An 18,465-nucleotide genomic window follows, 5' to 3' on the forward strand; every position below is an offset into this window, starting at 1 on the left:
ATTCTGGCATTTATTTACCTTCTATGGCTGTCACTGGAGCTGAGAGCCGGCTTTCTCTCTGAGGCTCGGCTGCTGAAAGCAGGTTTCTGGCCTTTGTTTTCTGTATTCGAAACAATGTTATAACTTCAGCTCTGAGATCCCGGCTGACTGACAGGAGCTTTCTGGGGTTTTGTTTATCTTCTATAAATGTTACAATGTTTCCAACTGAAGCTCAGAGGCCGGCAAGGCAGGCGGGGGAAGGTTGAAGTCCTCTGTCACTGAGGCCCAGTGACCCATGGTGTATCTGAAAACCTTGGACCACGTGTGTCTTTCTTTGATTTCTCTTCCCCATTTGTTTTTGGTCTGTGACTCGTTCTTTTGGTTGACACCCCAGGAGACAGACAAGGTGATTCCCTGTTCGCATCAGCTGCCTGGCTGCCGGCCGCCATCTTGGCTGACAGTTAATTTGCATATACTCACTGATTAGCCAATGAAAAGGGTAGCGGTCGTACGCTAATTACCATGTTTCTCTTTTATTAGTGTAGATATCGCCTTAATAAATTCAATTTTTTAAAAACCCCACAAAAACAAAGAAAAAAAAACAAAAAGCTTAAGGAATTTAGTTACAATGTTTATAAGTTAAGAAAACATACTCAGGGAGTGAAAATAACTTTGCCTCAGTATTCTAAATCCAGATATATCCAAATAGAGTATAGAATTTCATTTTTCTTTAGGGTTTATGGAGTCACAGGGAGAAAAACCAGTTTTCATCCTTTTAGACCACATTTTCTTTTCTCCTGGCCGTTTTTCTCTCAGTGAGGTGAAAGGGAGATTATTCAGCGGGCCTGCAGGAAGCTATCAAGGTGTGGCCCTTGTCACTACTCCTATGTCTTAGGGAACCGGGCAGATAAGCGCATCCTGGTTAACCGAGCAAACAGGAAGCGAAGTGCGGCAGAGCCAGGGCAGGGCTGGGAGTGGGATCAGTCGCAGAGCTCCTGTCCCACCGAGGGCTCTCTATGGGCATTGATTCCAGAAGAGTGTTTTCTGCGGGGGTGTCTGGCTCAGTCCCTGCTTATGGAAGGTGTGCTGATCACCTGTGTGGCCTTGCTAAGGGATGGGGACAGTCACTTGATTGGTACCTGTTTTGTCACCTATTGAACTACACTCTCCATCAGCTGCCTCGCTCAGGGCTCTTCCAGGCCGTGAATCACGCAACCCCTTGGCGAGGGGTCTGTGCAGGCAGCAGCGACAGCCCTCACACGTCCACCAGTTTAGAGCCAGCAGCTGCCTCCAGCCCAGCAGTGGCGGGTGTGGTAGGACGTGGGGCACGGGGTACTGATGAATCCAGGCTGTCCTTCCAAATAGTTGGCTTTATATCAAGCCTTTTTTTTTTTTTAAAAGGAAAGTTAGTGAGTGTGTGGATTCCCATTTAGCAGGAGTGTATTGAGTCTCTTAGATCCTGTTGGCACCTATGCACCGTGGAAACTGGTACTGAGTGAAGGAGGAGGTACAAAGATGCGTTAAGATGCTGTGTTCTCAGTCAAGAAGGTACAAGAGGTACAGAAGTCCAAAGAGGCTGTGGTCTCTCTCTCTGGGGAGACCAGGGACATGTGCTTAGAGGGGGTGGCTTTGATATGGATATTAAGGATCCCTAGAGTTCATTGTTAGAGATGGAGCAGAAAGAAGAGAGGGACATTTCAGCAAATACAGTGAATAAAGTGAAAGTATGGAACACACACACACACACACACACACACACTATGTAGTTGGTGGTCATTGGGGATCTCTGGGGGATATTGGAGCAAAAGACTGACATGAGCAAAGTTTGAGGGGAAGTTCTAATTTTACCTAATTACAGTTAAAGTGAGGATTAGAAAGAAAGAAACTTGGAGGTGTGTAGATTCATTTGCAGGGGTCTGGTGATGGGATCCCGGGGAGAGTTCTTAACAAAGGTGGTGACGAGGTCTGGAAAGGACAAAGGAGAGAGAAGCTATGGAGAAAGTAAGGATGAGCCGCAGTGTCTTGTAAATGTGACTATCCCAGAATAGGGCAAAGTGAAGGAGAAGGCAGGTTCTCTGGAAACGTACGTGGAAGAACTGCCAAAAGTAGGAGCTAATGGAAGGTAGGAATCTGAGGTTGACGTGCCAGTGGAGCATTTGATGGGACACGCATGGCAAGTGGTCCTCAGGAAAGGCGCTGGGGCTGGAAAGTAGGATTAAGGATGACGGGATTAGGGAATGATGCATCCGATAGCAGGAGTTGGAATGAGGGGCATCAGGACTTTATAAGGCTGGTTAGGAGGTGAGAAGTAATAATGTGAACATCATAGAGGAAAATGCTACACAACCTTGTAAACAATTTGACCTGGAAATTAAGGAAATAAAGGTAATGAAGCCCCTGGCAGTAGTGGAGTTACAACAAGACGGTCGTCATGGTGGGGGGTGTAGGGTTTTGGGGGCGTACTATGTTGGGGTAGAGTGATGGGTAGTGAGTGGTGAGAATGATGAGTTTTGTTTCATATTTAAATAAGATGCCTGAAGGAGAGTTAAAACGCTATGTTTAACAAGCTGCCAAAGATTTGCAAGAGAGGGTTCTGGGACCAGAATAGATTTAGGGCAAAAAAGTGAGTGAGGAACTGACCAATTAAGTAAAAGCAGAGACACAAGAACAGAAACACAGAGCTTGGAAGCTAGAGGTCAAAGAGAAACAAGGAAGGGTCTCCTGGATTTTGTTGAATTGGTTATAAAATAGGAAAACGAAGAAAATACAACACAAGCGCTGGAAAGAGGGTGTCAGAAAGAAGCTAGTAGTGATGGTGTCAAGTTAGATGGACAGGTTAAGGGAGATGAGCACTGTGAGAGTCATTGCAACTAGGTGTGGGCGGTGGAAGCTACTGTTTCCTTGGAGCAGGTGGAAGAATGGAGGGACAGGTGTAGGAAGTGGCCCATGGGACCAGCCTCATCCTCCCATGTCATCATCTCAGTAGGTGAGGCTGCACAATGGGTGCTTCATGTTCAGTTAACTGTGATTCCTTTCATCTGTGGTGTAAGAGTTTTTCTTTAACCTTTCTCTAGTAAATCTTTAAGCTTGTTTTTCCCATGGTCTTTACTACTTCCTTCTATCCATCTTCAGAATGTCCTAGATGTAATCGTTCTAGAAACCCACAGGCTTCTGTCTTTTCAAATTTGATTCTGAGTCTATGATTCGGATCTGAATTAGAATCCCAGAAGTTCCTCTAGGAGACCTCAACTGGGAAGTCAGATTCCGGGAGCTGTGATTTCAGGTGCCTTTTCCTACCTCCATAGCAATACTTCCTTGGCCTGATCTGTTGTTTCCATGTCATTTAAGGCTGAAATCCAGCTCTGTTACTTACGTTTCAGTTTGGAGGGTGCAAGAAGTGAGATTAGGGGTCTCAGAGACCGATTGGTCTTCATGAAATGCTGAAAGGTCAAAATCTTTGTCTTACGAGAGAAGTTTTGTTCCTACAGTTTTTTATTCATTTGGTTTGCCCCTTAACTTACAGCTAAATCCACAAACAACGAACAAATGTTCGCAAAGGCCTCGGACTAACGTGACATGTAACTTCATGGTAGAGCCCGATCCCCATTTCTAATCTTATTCTAAAGGAGACCAACTCAGTATGGCAAGAACACCCCACCATCTTCTCACTCCCCAGTGCTAGGTCCTTCTTTCCCCCACTTGTTCATAGTTATGGGCAGACATGACTCAGTCATAGAGGCTGGACCTCCAGTGGGAGGGGGTCATTGGAGCAACACTGAGGACGGAGTTGGAGCTCTGGGCAGGGCTGGAGGGCCTTAGAAAGGACTACAGTGTTCAGAATTCACAGGAGGGTGGATATGGCAGCATTGTGTCCAAGGACAAAGATACAAGAAGGAAATGGAGCTCTTCTAGTGACATGAGAGTCCAAGGAAGCCAGAACCAGAACCCATTTTTTGTGTCTTTTGCCCTTTGTGTTGATTCTAATGTAATTTTATTTAAGTTAATTATATCACTGCCCCAAGCAGTGAGCAGGCCCTATGCCCATTTTACAAATAAACTAGTTTGAGGTTCAGCAAATGAAGGAAGTTGTAGGTCCAGCTGCAGGCAAGTTGACGAGCTAGGATTGGAACTGGTCCTGCTTGGCTCCGAAGTCCTTCTCCACACCACTTTGCCCTCAGAGGGAAGGGACTGAAACTTACTTCTATGTAGACAGATTTTCATGGTGTATCTGAAAACCTTGGACCACGTGTGTCTTTCTTTGATTTCTCTTCCCCATTTGTTTTTGGTCTGTGACTCGTTCTTTTGTTTGACACCCCAGGAGACAGACAGGGTCTGTTCGCATCCAAAACAGAAAGTGTTTCCACATCTCTGGGCGAGCTGTGTGCCTCCCTGCATTCCTTCCATTTGGAGGCGGGCAGAGCGCAGCTGTGGCTGTGATGCAGGGGGACCAGCTGTGCCAGCTGCCAGTTGACACCAGGGCACATGCTGTCTTGGTCCCATTGCTCGCGTGTGCCCAGCTCAAGTGGCTGCGTGATTGGCGTTTGTCAGTGCCACGGATGTGGAAAGAATTCTATGCACTCAGGAGGAAAAATTTCACAATACCTCCTATTTCATGTGCCACATGTTCCATAAAAATATCATGAGTCCACGCTTGTTTGCGCACAAGCAGGCTGCTGGTAGCCCGACCCATGGCCTCTGAAGAGTTCTGGTTACCATTGACCTTGCAGGCCTTCGTGGCTTCTGAGATCTTTGAACCAAGCTGTGTTTTCATCCTGATTTTCACATGGCCGAGTTGCAGATGATGTATATTTTGTTCAACTTATACTATTAAATAGAGGAAAGTGCCACCGGGGTCATCAGTCATTAGCATATGTGGCGGTGATGGCGGCAGGTGATTGCCCTGAGAAAAGCAACGGCTTCTTCAGAACAGCCAAGAACAGCAAGTGGAAAGTCTCCTTGCTTAGAGATCTCCACTCACCTTCTGCTTCTCCTTTTTTAAACTTTTCAAATGATGAAATGAAACTAACAGTATTTCCTTTTTTTGCTATTTTGCAGAAAAAACCACTGTCCGCGATAATAAAGGAAGTCTGTGACGGGTGAGTGTTGTTACTCAGGATTCACCTGAGGGGCTCCGGGCCACAGCTTGAGGGGCAAATAGAATATTCCCGTGTGATGGTCAGATACCACTCATAAGTCACCCCTCGACCTGCCCAAAGACACCCCGAATGCCTATGTGAGATGTGCATGCCTCTTTCCACCGAGAGGTTACCGTTGTTCCTCAAGGAGAAGGTGTGCACTGGCAGTGTGGATACCTCGGGCGGGGGAGGGGAGGCTCTGTTTATTGTGAGAAGTTGCGCTCACCCATCAGTCTCAACAGGGAGCGGCCTAACGTTCCGGAGTTAAATGCTCACTTCATTTGGTATCAGCGGAGGGCCACGCAGGCCCCCGTAAAGAGGAAAGCATGACACAAGTCAGCGGCCTCTCTGCTGCCCGTGGACGGCACAGCAACGCGCTTTCCCACTTCTCTTTGGCCGCGCACACAGTCAGGGGAAAGCACATACTAGCTGCTTGTGTGTTTTTCTCTCTTAAAACAGAACTGTGGATAGAAGGTACCTGGGATTTACTTAAGATCCAGGATACTTCACTAGAATGTTCCAGTTTGCAGCAAGCCAGAGTGATTGGGAATTGGAGAATGCAGAGGCAATCAAAATGCAACGGTTATCAAAAGCTTAAATTACATTCATTTCCTTTGTTTCCCCTTTTCTGCTCCACGCCTTCAACATAGGGAGGAGTATAACTTTATATTTAAACATCACCCCTGCCCAAAGCCATGAAGGTGAAATGCTGCAGTGAGCAGGGGGCTTGGAACGAAACCTGGGCGGGCCTCAGGGGGAAAGAATGGGTCTTAGGGTGACAGGTGGGCTGATATCATTTAGAATTAGGAACTACATTGTGGGGTGTGTAATAGGGTGTCCAATTCCTCTACCTCTACCAAACTAACAATTAAAGTGACCGTTTACTGGTTTTCTGACTAGTTCATGCTTATATTTTCAGGTGGTCCCTGTCCAACCATGAATTCTTCGCTCTGCAGCATGCCGACAGCTCAAACTTCTACATCACGGAAAAGGTAGGTCTGCCCGGGATTGAATCCGGGACAATTAGCCTTTAAGGAAGTTAAAACATGAGTGCTGTTTCCTCTGCTCAGGACCATACTGGTCTACAGTTCACATCGACCCTCCACAAAGTGGAGTCTGCACAGCAAAGAACTGCCCGTCAGTGCTACCAGGTGGCATTTAGCCCATCCAAGAGTGGAGACCACCTAGGTCTCCGTGTCCTGTGTTAGCAACTGCACTTACTTCTAACAGCGAGGTCACTCATTTTCTCTCTCATTGCGTGGCTGAAGCATTAATGGGACCCTTGATGACAGCCTAGCTCCCTTTCATGACATTTCCCCCAGCAATGCCTAAACCCTCTTCAAGTGCTTGAAACAATGGCAAGAACTTTTTTAAGCTGGCGTTGTGCAGGCTCAGGTGTTCTGTGGCTTTGGGGAGCCCTGCTTTCTTCTTGGTGATGTTTATGCTGTGGGGAGCTTGGAGGAGAGCGGGGGGTTGTGAAGACGACGGGGGCTCTGGCAGCTGGGAAATCAGTGGGAGAAGGGAAAACTGACCTTCATTCAGAACCTACTGGATGCCCGGAAGTGGGCCAGGCTTGTTACATCTGTTTGTTGATTTCTTCCTGGAGACTCACCCATGATGCACACAACATTGGCTTTTGTTGACAGACAAGGAACTGAATCAAAAAAGTCCAGTGGCTTGGTCAGCATCTCAGGGGTAGTGACCGAGAGAATCAAGAAGCAAGTCCACGTCTTTGTGCTTCCACCACTTTTCCTGTGGGGGTTTCTAGAGGAGCTGAGCATCCAGCTCGGTTTTTGGAGCATTCACTGAGATGCAAGGAGCCAACATGGTCCTCGTGGAACATGTAACCTGGTGCCGTCGGCGGGGAGGAGGGGGCAGCTCCGTGAGAAGTTTTCACCACAGCGAGGTGGGCAGCGCGGGGACAGAAGTAAATGGAGAATGCTCTGGGAGGAGGGAGATTGGGGCGACCTCTGGCTTTGGGCTTTGTTCCTCCGTCAGTGGCCCCTAGAGTAACCCCAGGTTTACCCACAAGTCAAGTGATGGTGGAAGGTGGACGCAATAGTGGGCCTTATGCCCACTGTGACTGCTCACTTTACATGAGGAGTGTGTTGGGGGGGGGGGTGAGGGAGGACGGCCACAGCCTGGAAATGCTTCCAGAATTTGCCTTGTTCTGTCCAGATGCACACGGGAATTTTCATAACTCCTGTGCTTTCCTCGTCACCCGGCTGCTGGTGCTGAGAGTCAACGCTGGGACTAGACCTCCTGCCATGTTGTTAATGTGTCTTATTCTTTTGACTCACTCCACAGACACTTAGTTCCCTGTCCTCATGCTTCATTTTCTTAATATTTTTCATTTATTTTATCCTGCCTTCAGATAATCTACATGCTGCTCTTTGTAAGATAAAGAGGTGATAAGTAAGGTTCAGTGCTGGCAGGGAAATGTATTGCTGACGATCACCTTAAGCAGAAGACTCTCTCATTTCAACTTGGTTCACCTTTTAAAGGCAGCTAACATATTGTGACTTTGGAGTGTCATTGGAAAAGATTGGATGGTTCTCTACTCATTGAGGTTAATATGAAAAAGTGTAAAAATTTTTAGGTGATAAAATTATAGGACAGTCAAAGTTATAGTAGGGTTTTACAAACATCACCAGCTAGTGGATAATGCAATCAATTCAGTTCATTGTAATCATATTAAAAATTGGAATAGAATAGATAGACTAGGTCGGAGTGTATCTCCTGCATAGCTTGTGAAATACTTGTGTCTCATGCACACATGTATAACACATGGATTTGGGCTGGACTTTGACCCTGGGTTGTGGTCCACAGTCGCTGAGCCACACAGAGCCCTGCCTTTGATTAGCCTCTCTCAGCCTGTGTCCCCTGGTGGCTGTCCTGTCTTCTGTCACCATTGTCAGGGGACTGGAGTTCATTGGAGATTCCTAAGGACAGGATTCTCAGACTAGAGAACATAGCATCCCAGGAAGAACCTTTTAAAAATACAGATTTTTAGACCCTGACCTGGAGCAGGCCGGGGATGTGGCCTGGGTTTGCATGCAGACAGCCCCCCTGGGGTCCTGGTGCAGGCACCGGGGACCACCTGGCAGCCCTGTGCCCTGGGCCACTCTTCTGAAGAGGTGGGCTCTGTGCTCCGGGAACGGAAGTCATGCACTAAGTTCGACCTAGGAGTGTGTTTGTGTGCAGCTGATTCTTGGAAAAATTTAAAAATCCATGCGATATTTATGCTTTTGTTCTAATTAAAATTAACATAGACTCAGCCAATTTAAACTCCTCAGAATAGTAGAAAAATGATCATTTTATTGGGCATCCTAGTCATTTTCTGGGAAATTGTTCTGCTTGAGGAAGTTCTTCATGTTGAGTTTAAAAGGGGCTGCCACCTCCCCGGCCATCGTGGCTCAGTTGTTAAGCTTCGGCCCATGAACCAGGAGGTCATGGTTCAATTCCCAGTCAGGGCACATACCTGGGTTTTGCCCAGGAGTGGGCATGCAGCAGGTAGCCAGTTGATGTTTTTATCTCTCTATCCCTCTCCTTCTCTCTCTCTAAAATCAATAAACATAAATAAAATAAAAGGGACTGCCACCTAAGTCTGTCATTGCATCTGTCCCACTTCAGTGGGCAGTGGCAGCAGAGATTATTCTTTTTAAAAAAATATATTTTTTTATTGATTTTAGAGAGGAAGGGAGAGGGAGAGAGAAATAGAAACATCAATGAGAGAAAAACATTAATCGCTGCCTCCTGCACGCCCCCTGGCATGAGCCCTGACTGAGAACCTAACCAGCTACCTCTTGGTTCATGGGTCAATGCTCAAATGCTCCACCATGAGCCACACCAGCTCGCCAGGGGTTGTTCTTTTAGTAAGAGTTTGAGGGATGAGGAGACTCATCTTCCCAAGACTTTGTTTGTAAATAAGATGTCACGCCTTTTCCCCCTGCAGCCGTTCCACAGCACTCCGCACTGCAGGGCAGGGAAGGGCCTCAAGCTGGTGTCTGCAGGGGCAGACCTGGGCTGCCTGCCATCTGCCGTTTGGTCCAGGTAGCTCCTTGCAAGTTTTCCTAAAACTAGAGCCCATTTTCCATCTTTTCAGGCAATGTATTTAGCACAATCTTGGACACTTACAGCCCAGTGAGTTGTTAGGTAATACTTGCATCACCATGGTAACTGGTGACTGATGTTTGAAGCCTGTGTGTGTTCTTAGTTACTGATCTCCCCTTGTGTACGAGGTGGTCTCTTCCTCTGCCAGAGATCAGATGTGACCTGTCATTTTAGAGAAGAGCAGTTCCCCAGGCCCGGCAACCAGCACAGGTTGTGGCCGGTGGACCGAGGCTGGAGCTCCCCAGGAAGGCCGCTCCCACCTGGCCCCAGCCCCCTCTCTGTAATGGTCCTTATTTGCTTATTGGCCCATTAGCTTCACTCTTTCAGTGCAGTGGGGGAGTGTCACATTGTCAAGCAGCATTAAGCAGAAGTGTAGCATGCAAATGCCTTGGAGAAAGCTAAGCCTCAGCTATTCACAAGTTCAGATTCTGCCCCAGAGACTTTTGTATCTCACGGTTATGTCTGGGGGTGGGGAGAGAATAAAAAATGAAAAGTGAATTGTGTATTTTTAGTTTTATTGAGGAATAATTGACAAATAAAGTTGTAAGATCATGGTAAAGTGTACATCATGGTAATTAGATATGCCTATACATTTTGAAAGGATTCTTCCCATCTACCTAATTAGCACATCCATTATTTATTTACTTATTTGGTGAGAACATGTAAGTTCTCCTTTCTCAGCAAATTTCAGTTCTATGCTACAGTGTTATCGACCATAATCACCGTATTTTACATTACATCCTCCATATCCTCCGTCCTCATTCATCTTACAGCTGAAGTGTGTACCCTTCTCACAACCTCTCTCCATTTCTCTCAGCCCCTCAGCCCATGGCAACCACTTATCTGCTCTCTGTTTTTGTTTGACTTTGTTTTTAAGATTTTAGATATAAGCGATGCCCTGCAGTGTTTGTCTTTCCATGTGGGACTCATTTCTTGGCGTAATGCCCGCAGGGGCCATCCATGATGTTGAAAATGGCAGGATTTCCTTCTCCCTCAGGGCTGAGTAATATTCCAGTGAGCACACACATACCACATCTTTCCTCATCCATCTGTCGACGGCCACATAGGCTGCTTCCATGTCTGGGCTATTGTCAATGCTGCGATGAGCACGGTGGTGCTTATATCTCTCTGGTAACCTCTTTTCATTTTCTTTGGATATATACCCAGAAAGTGGGGTTTCTGGTTCATTATGCTAGTTGTGTTTTTGATTGTTTTGAGGAACTTTCATCATACTGTTTCCCATAGTGGCTGCACCCATTTACATCCCCATCAAGAGGGCTCTTTCTTGTCAGCATCCTCACCAACTCTCTTTCTTTCTCTCTCCACGCCCCCCCCCCCTTTAGATGATGGTCATTCTAACACGTGTGAGATAAACTCTCATTGTGGCTTTAATACATTGTGGCATTTTCCTGATTGTTAATGATCTTGAGCATATTTTCAAATACTCACCAATCATTTGTATGCCTTCTTTTGAAAAATGTCTGTTTAGCTCTTCTGTCCATTTTAAAATTGGATTGTTTGTTGTTTTGCTATTGACTCTTGTGAGTTCTTTATATAATTTGGATATTAACCCCTTTGTCAGATATATGATTTGTACACACTTTTCTCCCATTTCGTAGCTTGCCTTTTCATTCCGGTCCATGGTTTCCTTTGCTGTGCAGAAGGTTTTTACTTGGATGTAGTCCTACTTGTTTACTTGTGTGGATTGCGTGTTAACTTCAAATATTCCAGTGGAATTTGTCTTCTGCGATGGAGAGGAATGCGCATTGGCGTTCTCTGTCCTCATTCCGGTCTGATGATGCGGGTATTATCTCCATTTTACAGTGAGGAATGTGAGACCGGGAGTGACTAGGCAGCAACTTGTTTAGGTCACTCGGATGGGCAGTGGTCAGACTGAGGCTGGGACCCAGGTGCCTCCTCCTGGCGCCATCCTTCCCAGCACCTGGGCCCCCACACAGTTACGATGCCCTTTGTTTGCTGACGCCAGCCAGTGATTCTGACAGTAACTGCCTCAAGAACTCAAAGGCAGGAAGTTACAGCCTGTGGCATTGGCGGCGAGCCTCAGCCTGTCGCTTCCTTATTCCTTAAGAGGGTACGTTAGAGGAAGTGTAACAGGCAGTCTCCCCCTCATAGGGGCTAGCAAATGATTTTCACTTGCCTTTCGTGGGAATTATCTAATGGTCTAAGAGAGTATTAGAGCCCCCATAGCAGTCCTTGTAGGCAAACAGGAACCTGGCCTTGCCACCCTTAATTCTAAGCATGCAGGAGGCAGTTCCCAGGAGCAGGGCCTGGTGAGGATGTCGTCAGCGGGTTGGGCAGCGTGGACCTTGAAGTTTTATCCCGATTTCAGAATGGCATTTGGTTTCCCTGCGAAGACCTTCATGTGGTCTCCCTCGCAGGGAGGAATTCCCATGTTGTGATATCAGCGGTAACCACGCCTGACCCAGGCCCTCTCTGCAAAGCTGGCCCCAGGGACCTGGGGCAGAGGTAGGGTTGTTTGAAGAGCACCCCTTCTATGCAGTTTCCACTTCCTCGGTGCTCGGAGTTCTCAGGCCCCGAGCCCCCGCGCACCACGGGCAGACAGGGATGCACAACACCTGGGGCCTGGTGCTCCCCGCCAGGTCAGGAGACTACTCCGTTACGTGGCATTCAGTTCAGCTCTCATGCCCCGAGTCCTGGGCTCCGCAAAGAGCTTAGTGAGGAGGATACGGTCCATTCTCCACGCTCTGCATCTCCAGGTCCAGGCGGGGAGCAGGTCCTGGAATGGACACAGGTTCTGAGGAAGGAGAGGCAGGAACCTTCTCCTTGGCTGCAGTTACCATGGCCAGCCGCGCTCTGAACATACTACATGAAAAGTCCCAGAGAACAGTTCTAAGTATTCATGTGTGTGCTGTTCTGAGAAGCCTGATGAAGTCTCATGCAGTCCCGCTTCATCCCACCTGGGATGTGACTCATCCCTCTCCTCGCTCTCCGCCCATTAGTCACCTGCTTGCATCCTGATGATCAGATCAGGTGTCACCGTGCTGTGCTCAGGTCGCCCTCCTTTTACCTAATAACAGCCCAGGGCACAAGAGTAGTGATGCTGGCAGTTCCGACGCCTCAGAGAAGCCGCAAGTGCTTCCTTCAAGTGAGAAGGTAGAAGTTTCCAGCTTAATTAGGGAAGGGCACAGTCGCATGCTCAGGTGGCTATGGCGAGAGGACTCATCTGTCCTGGAGACTGTGGGAAAGGAAGAATAAATGTGTGCTAGTTTGCTGAGAGAGCACCCTGCCACCCTCACATATTGATAATTGTTTTTTACAGTATATTGTTATAATTGTTCTATTGTATTATTGGTTATTGTGAATCGCTCACTGTGCCCAAATTTATACATTAAACTCTAGCATAGGTGTGCGTGTATACGAACAGAGTATAGAGAGGGTTTGGTACTGCCCTTGGTTCAGGCACCCACCGGGGAGTCTTGGAACGTATCCCCTGTGGAAAGGGGAGTCGACTAGAAGAGAAAGGGGCCCAGAGGGTCCTGGAGCAGGCTAGCTGAATTTGAATAGCATCTGATCTGAATTCTGAGAGACTAATGGGAAATGTAGTCCCTCAAAGACCACTCTTCTGGGAGCTTTAGGCACCTGGCAGGCCAGTGGGGAGTGACGGAGGGGGGGGGGGGGGGGGGGGGGGAGGCCTGGATGAGGAGACAGACCCAACAACTCACCGACACAAAGGCTTGAGATTTGGTTTCGTTCAACTGAAGCTGCAATGGGGGGGAGGTGACCGCGGCCCTGAACATTTGTGGAGGCTCACTGTGTGACAAGCGCTCAGCCACGTGCTCCCCGCGGACCGTGTTGTGTGGAATCTTCACAGTGAGCCCGTGGGCCGGGTTTGATTGTTCCACACTCCACATTGCAGAGGGCACGGCTGAGGCTCAGGGTGTGGGAGGCTCAGGGTGGGGGTGACGGCGTGGGCCTGGCCCAGGAAGTCTGCCTGCAGAGTGCCAACCGTTGCTCCGGGCTGTGCTGTGGACAGGCAGTTTCTGAACTTTGCATCGCACGTCCGCAGCGGCAGGCCCCCAGGGCCTGGTACTGGAGGTGGAAATCATCTCCCATCCTCTTCTTTCTCCTCCCTGTTTTCCTCAGTGGCCAGTCCTCATTCACCACCTCTAAGTCCTCCTGAAAGCACTGCATTCTATGGACACCTTTGACCCAATAACAGTGATTGATCAGCATCGCTAAACCGAGTAACATGCCTTAGCCATCCCCCCAAAGTGCACACGTGTCGCCAGAGCCTCTCCCCACCTGGAAGGGAACGGGGCCCTCGCTGTGGGGGCAGCTCAGCTCTGACCGGAGACGGTGGAGGGCACCTCCGGGCTGGGTCAGAGGACATGAGGATGCATGTCTCTGTTGGTCGCTAAACAAGATGAGAGCAGGGCTGTCCCCTGGCTATCTGAGGAGCTCTGTGATGCAAACAGTTCAGATGGATGCACGCACGTTTGCACGTCCAGCTCGCCTTTCTGGTGTGTGGCGTGGGCTGCCAGGGAAGGAGACGGGGCACCGCCCCGGGCTCATCCGCCTCTGCCTGGTGAGGATCCTCAGGCCCAGGCAGCGCAGGGCCCCTCACTCCATCTCCTCAATGTGGCTCAGAGAGTGTGAGGTCCGGGGTATTTCCGGGAAGATTGGGGAATTTTCTTCTACTTTGAATATAATATGAAAAGTGTACAATTGTTTTTAAATGATAAGTTATACGATCATAGAGGCAATAGTATTGTTTTTCAAACTGCAGGTTATTATTTATTAGTGGGTATAAAATCAGTTAAGTAGGTTGAAAGAGCATTAAAAATGGACTATAATAAAGACAAGGGTATGCTCCATGTGTTGTTTGCTGAAATATTTCTTTCATTTCACTCATGTAACACATGGGTAGTGTTAGTTTTCACCCCGGGTTGGGTCAAAAATGTTTGCAAGTCACTGAACATCATTACAAGGGGGATTAAGAAGAAAAAATACAAGCGGCCAGTGGTTTAAGGAAGACACGTTTGGAGTGTGCTCTTCCCTGAAGAAAGTAACACACACACACACACACACACACACACACACACACACACACCCCTGTACCACCACCAAACGACATCCAACACAGGTAGGGGCATGTGTCTTCCAGGGAGCTGCCCTGCCCTGGCTCCTGGGAGGGGCCTCTCTGTGGCCTGGTGCCAGGGGTCCCTTCCCTACTGCCCCACAGCCAATTGGGACCAGAAGTTGACCCCATGCCACCCATGTAGGTCTTACTCTGATCACAGAGCTCTCCCTAGGACAGGCGGGCTCTGTCATCTGAGCCCAGGGTCCTTGTAAATTTCCGAACCGTCCACGTCCTGGGACGCATTCCCGGTTGTGCAAGATTCCCATGTTTGTTCCACAGGAGCCTCTGTTGCTGCCTCAGCAAACTACCCCCGCCAGGTGTGACCAGCACGCTGCCACCTGTGGACCTGGCCAGAGCCGCCAGGCCTGGCTCTCAGCAGGCAGGATGGGCAAGGAAAGGTGTGCCTGCTTCCCCGTTGCCCTGTCCCTTGACTCCAAGCACTTCTCTCTGCTGCCCCTTGGCTCTCTCTGTCTCCTCTCTCACGCCTGCTGTCTGTATCTCCTTCGTTAGACGCCCAGGTCACCTGTGCCTGGCATGGAGGCCTTTCTCCCTTGACTTGTGACTGAGCCTGACTTCAGTTAGGGATGCTCTGAGCCCTGCTGGCTGCCTGTGGGCTGGTCACCAGGCTCTGGGGAGCCCTGGGTCTTCCTGGACAGGCTGGTGGCCCTGGCTCTCCCAGCCAGTTACTGGGGCTGTTGAGAGGAAACAGCCACGCCAGGAGGAGAAAAGCTGAGAATGCACGGATTTGACTCAAGAAATGTGTCCTGATGCCCATATGTGCCAGCACTGTGCTGGGCTGGAGGTAGTTCCCACCTTCCTGATGCCCCAAGTCCAGAAGGGGAGAAAGACGATCGGCGTTCACCCTGCATTGACCAGTTATAATTGTAAGTGCCACAAAGGACAAATGCGAGTGTCCAGACCTAATTTAGCCTGGAGCAGGTGATATTCAAGCAGAAATCTAAGAGGAAAGGTTGGGGATGAAGGGGCGAGGCCCTTAAAATGGGCAAGATGTTGGCTGGAGAATTTGGCATCAGCCCCAGTTTTCCAGGCCTGGGGAGGCCATGGTCAGGGTTTTGAACCTCATGCTAAGAGCACTGGGAAGCCCTCAGAGGGTTTTAAGCTGAGCCTGACCACAAATGCTTAGACTGTGGCCCTGTGATTAGTCTGGATGCACCATACTGGAGGAGAGCTGGAAGCTTGCTAGAAACCATCAGAAAAGGACTCACTGGGGAGAGGAAAGAATGCCTGGTGTTTTGAAATACCCGACGAGATTGACATCAAAGGCTGGTAGAAAATAGGACCAGATAAGAATCTTCTTGGAATGTCGCCTTCAAAAGCTTGTTGACTGTTCCTTGACATTTCGGTGAAGGGCACCGATGACGCAATGCAGGTGAATAATACTGCTCATGTATGTCCACAGGGATGTGTTCTCGATAAATTTGTTGATGTGCGCAGCCCGATAAAATGTTAATGTATAGTTACCTTACTATCATATCTAATTCTAACTTCCCTTTTGGACACTCCTAAGTCAGAATATAAAAATTATCTAACATACTCATAGGTAAATAAGTGGAGAAATGTCTATAAGTAGGATATGAACTCTTCTGCTTTATTATATTTATTTATTTATTATTGATTTTTAGAGAGAGAGGAAGGGAGAGGGATAGAGAGATAGAAATATCAATGGGAGAAAAATGTCTGTCTCCTGCAAGGCCCCCACTGGGGATCAAGCCCACAACCCGGCCATGTGCTCTGACCAGGAATCTAACCGGTGACCTCTTGGTTCCTGGATCAGTGCTCAACCACTGAGCCACACCAGCCTGACTCTTTATTTAAAAAAACATCTTTATTGAGATATCTTAATAAAAAAATCTACCTAATTACAGTGCACAATGCAGTGGCTTTTACTATATTTACAGGCTTGTGTCGTACTGTATTTTTAGGTAGTAAAGCTGTGTCACTTCCACCTGGGCTACTTCCATCTTCCCAAGCACGGCTCTCAGATTCAGGGTAGATTCATGCTGGGGCCCAAGCATTTTTCACAAGTGAGGGCGGTCCCGGTGCCATGTTGAATGCTACCCACTGAGAGTGACAGTGGCCTCTGGGTCCTTCCCCGTATTCCTGCTCACAGACGAAAACCCACTCTGAATTCTTATCGACTCGTCGGCCCGTGGGCTTCGTGACCTGGAGGCAGCATTCTGACTGGTCTCTACCATTGCCCAGAAGAATGAGGTCCACCTTTCTTACTGAGCCTGACCGTCAAGGTGTATCAGGATCTAGCCCCAGTCAACATTCTCAATTTTGTGGCCTGTCCCTTGTTCCCCTAACTTTAGACAAACTGCCGTAGTGTTCTCCACGTAAGCCTCGCTCTGTCTCCCCAGTGTGGCTTTTCCTGGGATTCAGAGCCACCCCCAGCCCTAGGTTTCAGGCACTAGATTGGATGTTGGGGATAAAGGCATGAGATGACAGACTCTTTGCTTCTGGGAAATGCGTCTCAGCAGCGAACACGCACCGGAAGCAATGCCATTAACACGCTGTCGCTTCAGGGCAGCGCCCTCCTCTCGCCACCGAACCGCAACTGTAGGATGGACGGAACCTTGGCTGCTTGTCTGACATCATCTTAACCCCAGTTGGGAGATTAGTTTCTTAATTCAGTCCTCTTCTCAGCCTCTTCCCCTCCTCTCTGCTGCTATAGGAACTACTGTCTCTTTAGTTTATTGTCCCTTAGCTTCATTTTCCCCCCACTAATTGGGACCTGGCTCTTTATTGTGGCCTTGAACTCTTCTTTAACTGTTTGTGAGCTAATCTGTATTTCCTCTCGGCCAGATCCAAGTGCTTTGCCACAAAAAACTGTGCGCCCACCTCTGGGTGCCCTCCAGTGTCTCGCGTGGTTCCCTAGCGTAATATGTAGGTGTCCCAGGATTGTGTGCTGATTTGATGTGATGCAGTTTTCTTTGCAAGATAAAATGTACAATTCGTTGCTGAATAAATTATGTGCGCTGCTGGTTAATTCAGTTTTCAAAATATGCACATAACCCTTTCAGATTTCTAACAGTGGAGGAATTGCAGAGTGAATAAATAATCTTAATGCTCCTCTTAACAAGAGTCTCAAATCAGTGTTAGAAAGTTTCAGTTCCACACGACTGATTATCAGTTTCAAAATAAGTACATACACACATTCATGTATATATACACACATGCATATACATGTACACACTAGTATACATTATACATACACACATGCACACACACATGCACACACAGTATCTATACTGTGCTAGATGTCGATTAAATGTTTTTAAAGCTTCACAAGATTTCATGAAATGATACGTAAACTGAGTCACATGGACTTGAGTGCTCCCTCTTGAAAATAAATGATGTTGTTCTGAGAACCCTTCAGCTGTAGGAATTTATCTCCAGTTCACAGCAATAACAATGGGAGGGGGAAGTAAGAGACCCTCTGGTACCTTATACAGATATATCACCATTCTGTAGACAAACAAACCACAATGCAACACCCGAGTCAGTAGTATCATTTTTATTTCCAGTTATTGCAAATAACAACTTCTGTGAACCAAACTGTAGTTGTAAGAGATAATTTACCCAAAGTTATGTGATTCTTCAGTTTTGAGAAAGTGAGTTTTCCTTCCTTTCACCCTGTGGGATCCATGAATATACATGCAGCTCACCCATCTTCAGTGTTTTATTTCAGTCAATTGTTCAGTGGAAGCTGTGGCCACAGAACAGTAGAGAGGACCCCAGGCTGAAACACAGGCTTCCGTGTTTCCAAGGAGGAAACCATGGGTGATGAGTTAGGAACCTTGTTGGCACTCTGTCCCTAACCCCACACTCTATATCCAATGAAGAGAAGCTTTCCATAGTCACACTCCACTGTGGGGACGTTTTACAATAACCCAGGAACAACTGGACGCAACTATTTATTTATTTATTTTTCTTTTTATTCATTTATTAAATATATTTTATTGATTTTTTTACGGAGAGGAAGGGAGAGGGATAGAGAGTTAGAAACATCGATGAGAGAGAAACATCGATCAGCTGCCTCCTGCACACCTCCTACTGGGGATGTGCCCGCAACCAAGGTACATGCCCTTGACC

At 47.9% G+C, this 18,465-nt stretch overlaps 1 protein-coding gene across 4 annotated transcripts in view; it reads left to right on the forward strand.

The window, feature by feature from the left end:
* The window catches only part of ELMO1 (engulfment and cell motility 1), a 402,414-nt gene that overhangs the window by 89,802 nt on the left and 294,147 nt on the right, over positions 1–18,465 (forward strand). For all 4 annotated transcript variants that reach the window (XM_005868063.2, XM_005868065.2, XM_005868064.2 and 1 more), the window contains 2 exons: positions 5,035–5,075; positions 6,034–6,106. In XM_005868063.2, the coding sequence (XP_005868125.1) occupies positions 5,035–5,075; positions 6,034–6,106 (114 nt within the window). The remainder of the gene's footprint in view (positions 1–5,034; positions 5,076–6,033; positions 6,107–18,465) is intronic.

This window comes from Myotis brandtii, unplaced genomic scaffold (genome assembly GCF_000412655.1).
Source record: "Myotis brandtii unplaced genomic scaffold, ASM41265v1 scaffold260, whole genome shotgun sequence".
In the NCBI taxonomy this organism is placed as follows: domain Eukaryota; kingdom Metazoa; phylum Chordata; class Mammalia; order Chiroptera; family Vespertilionidae; genus Myotis; species Myotis brandtii.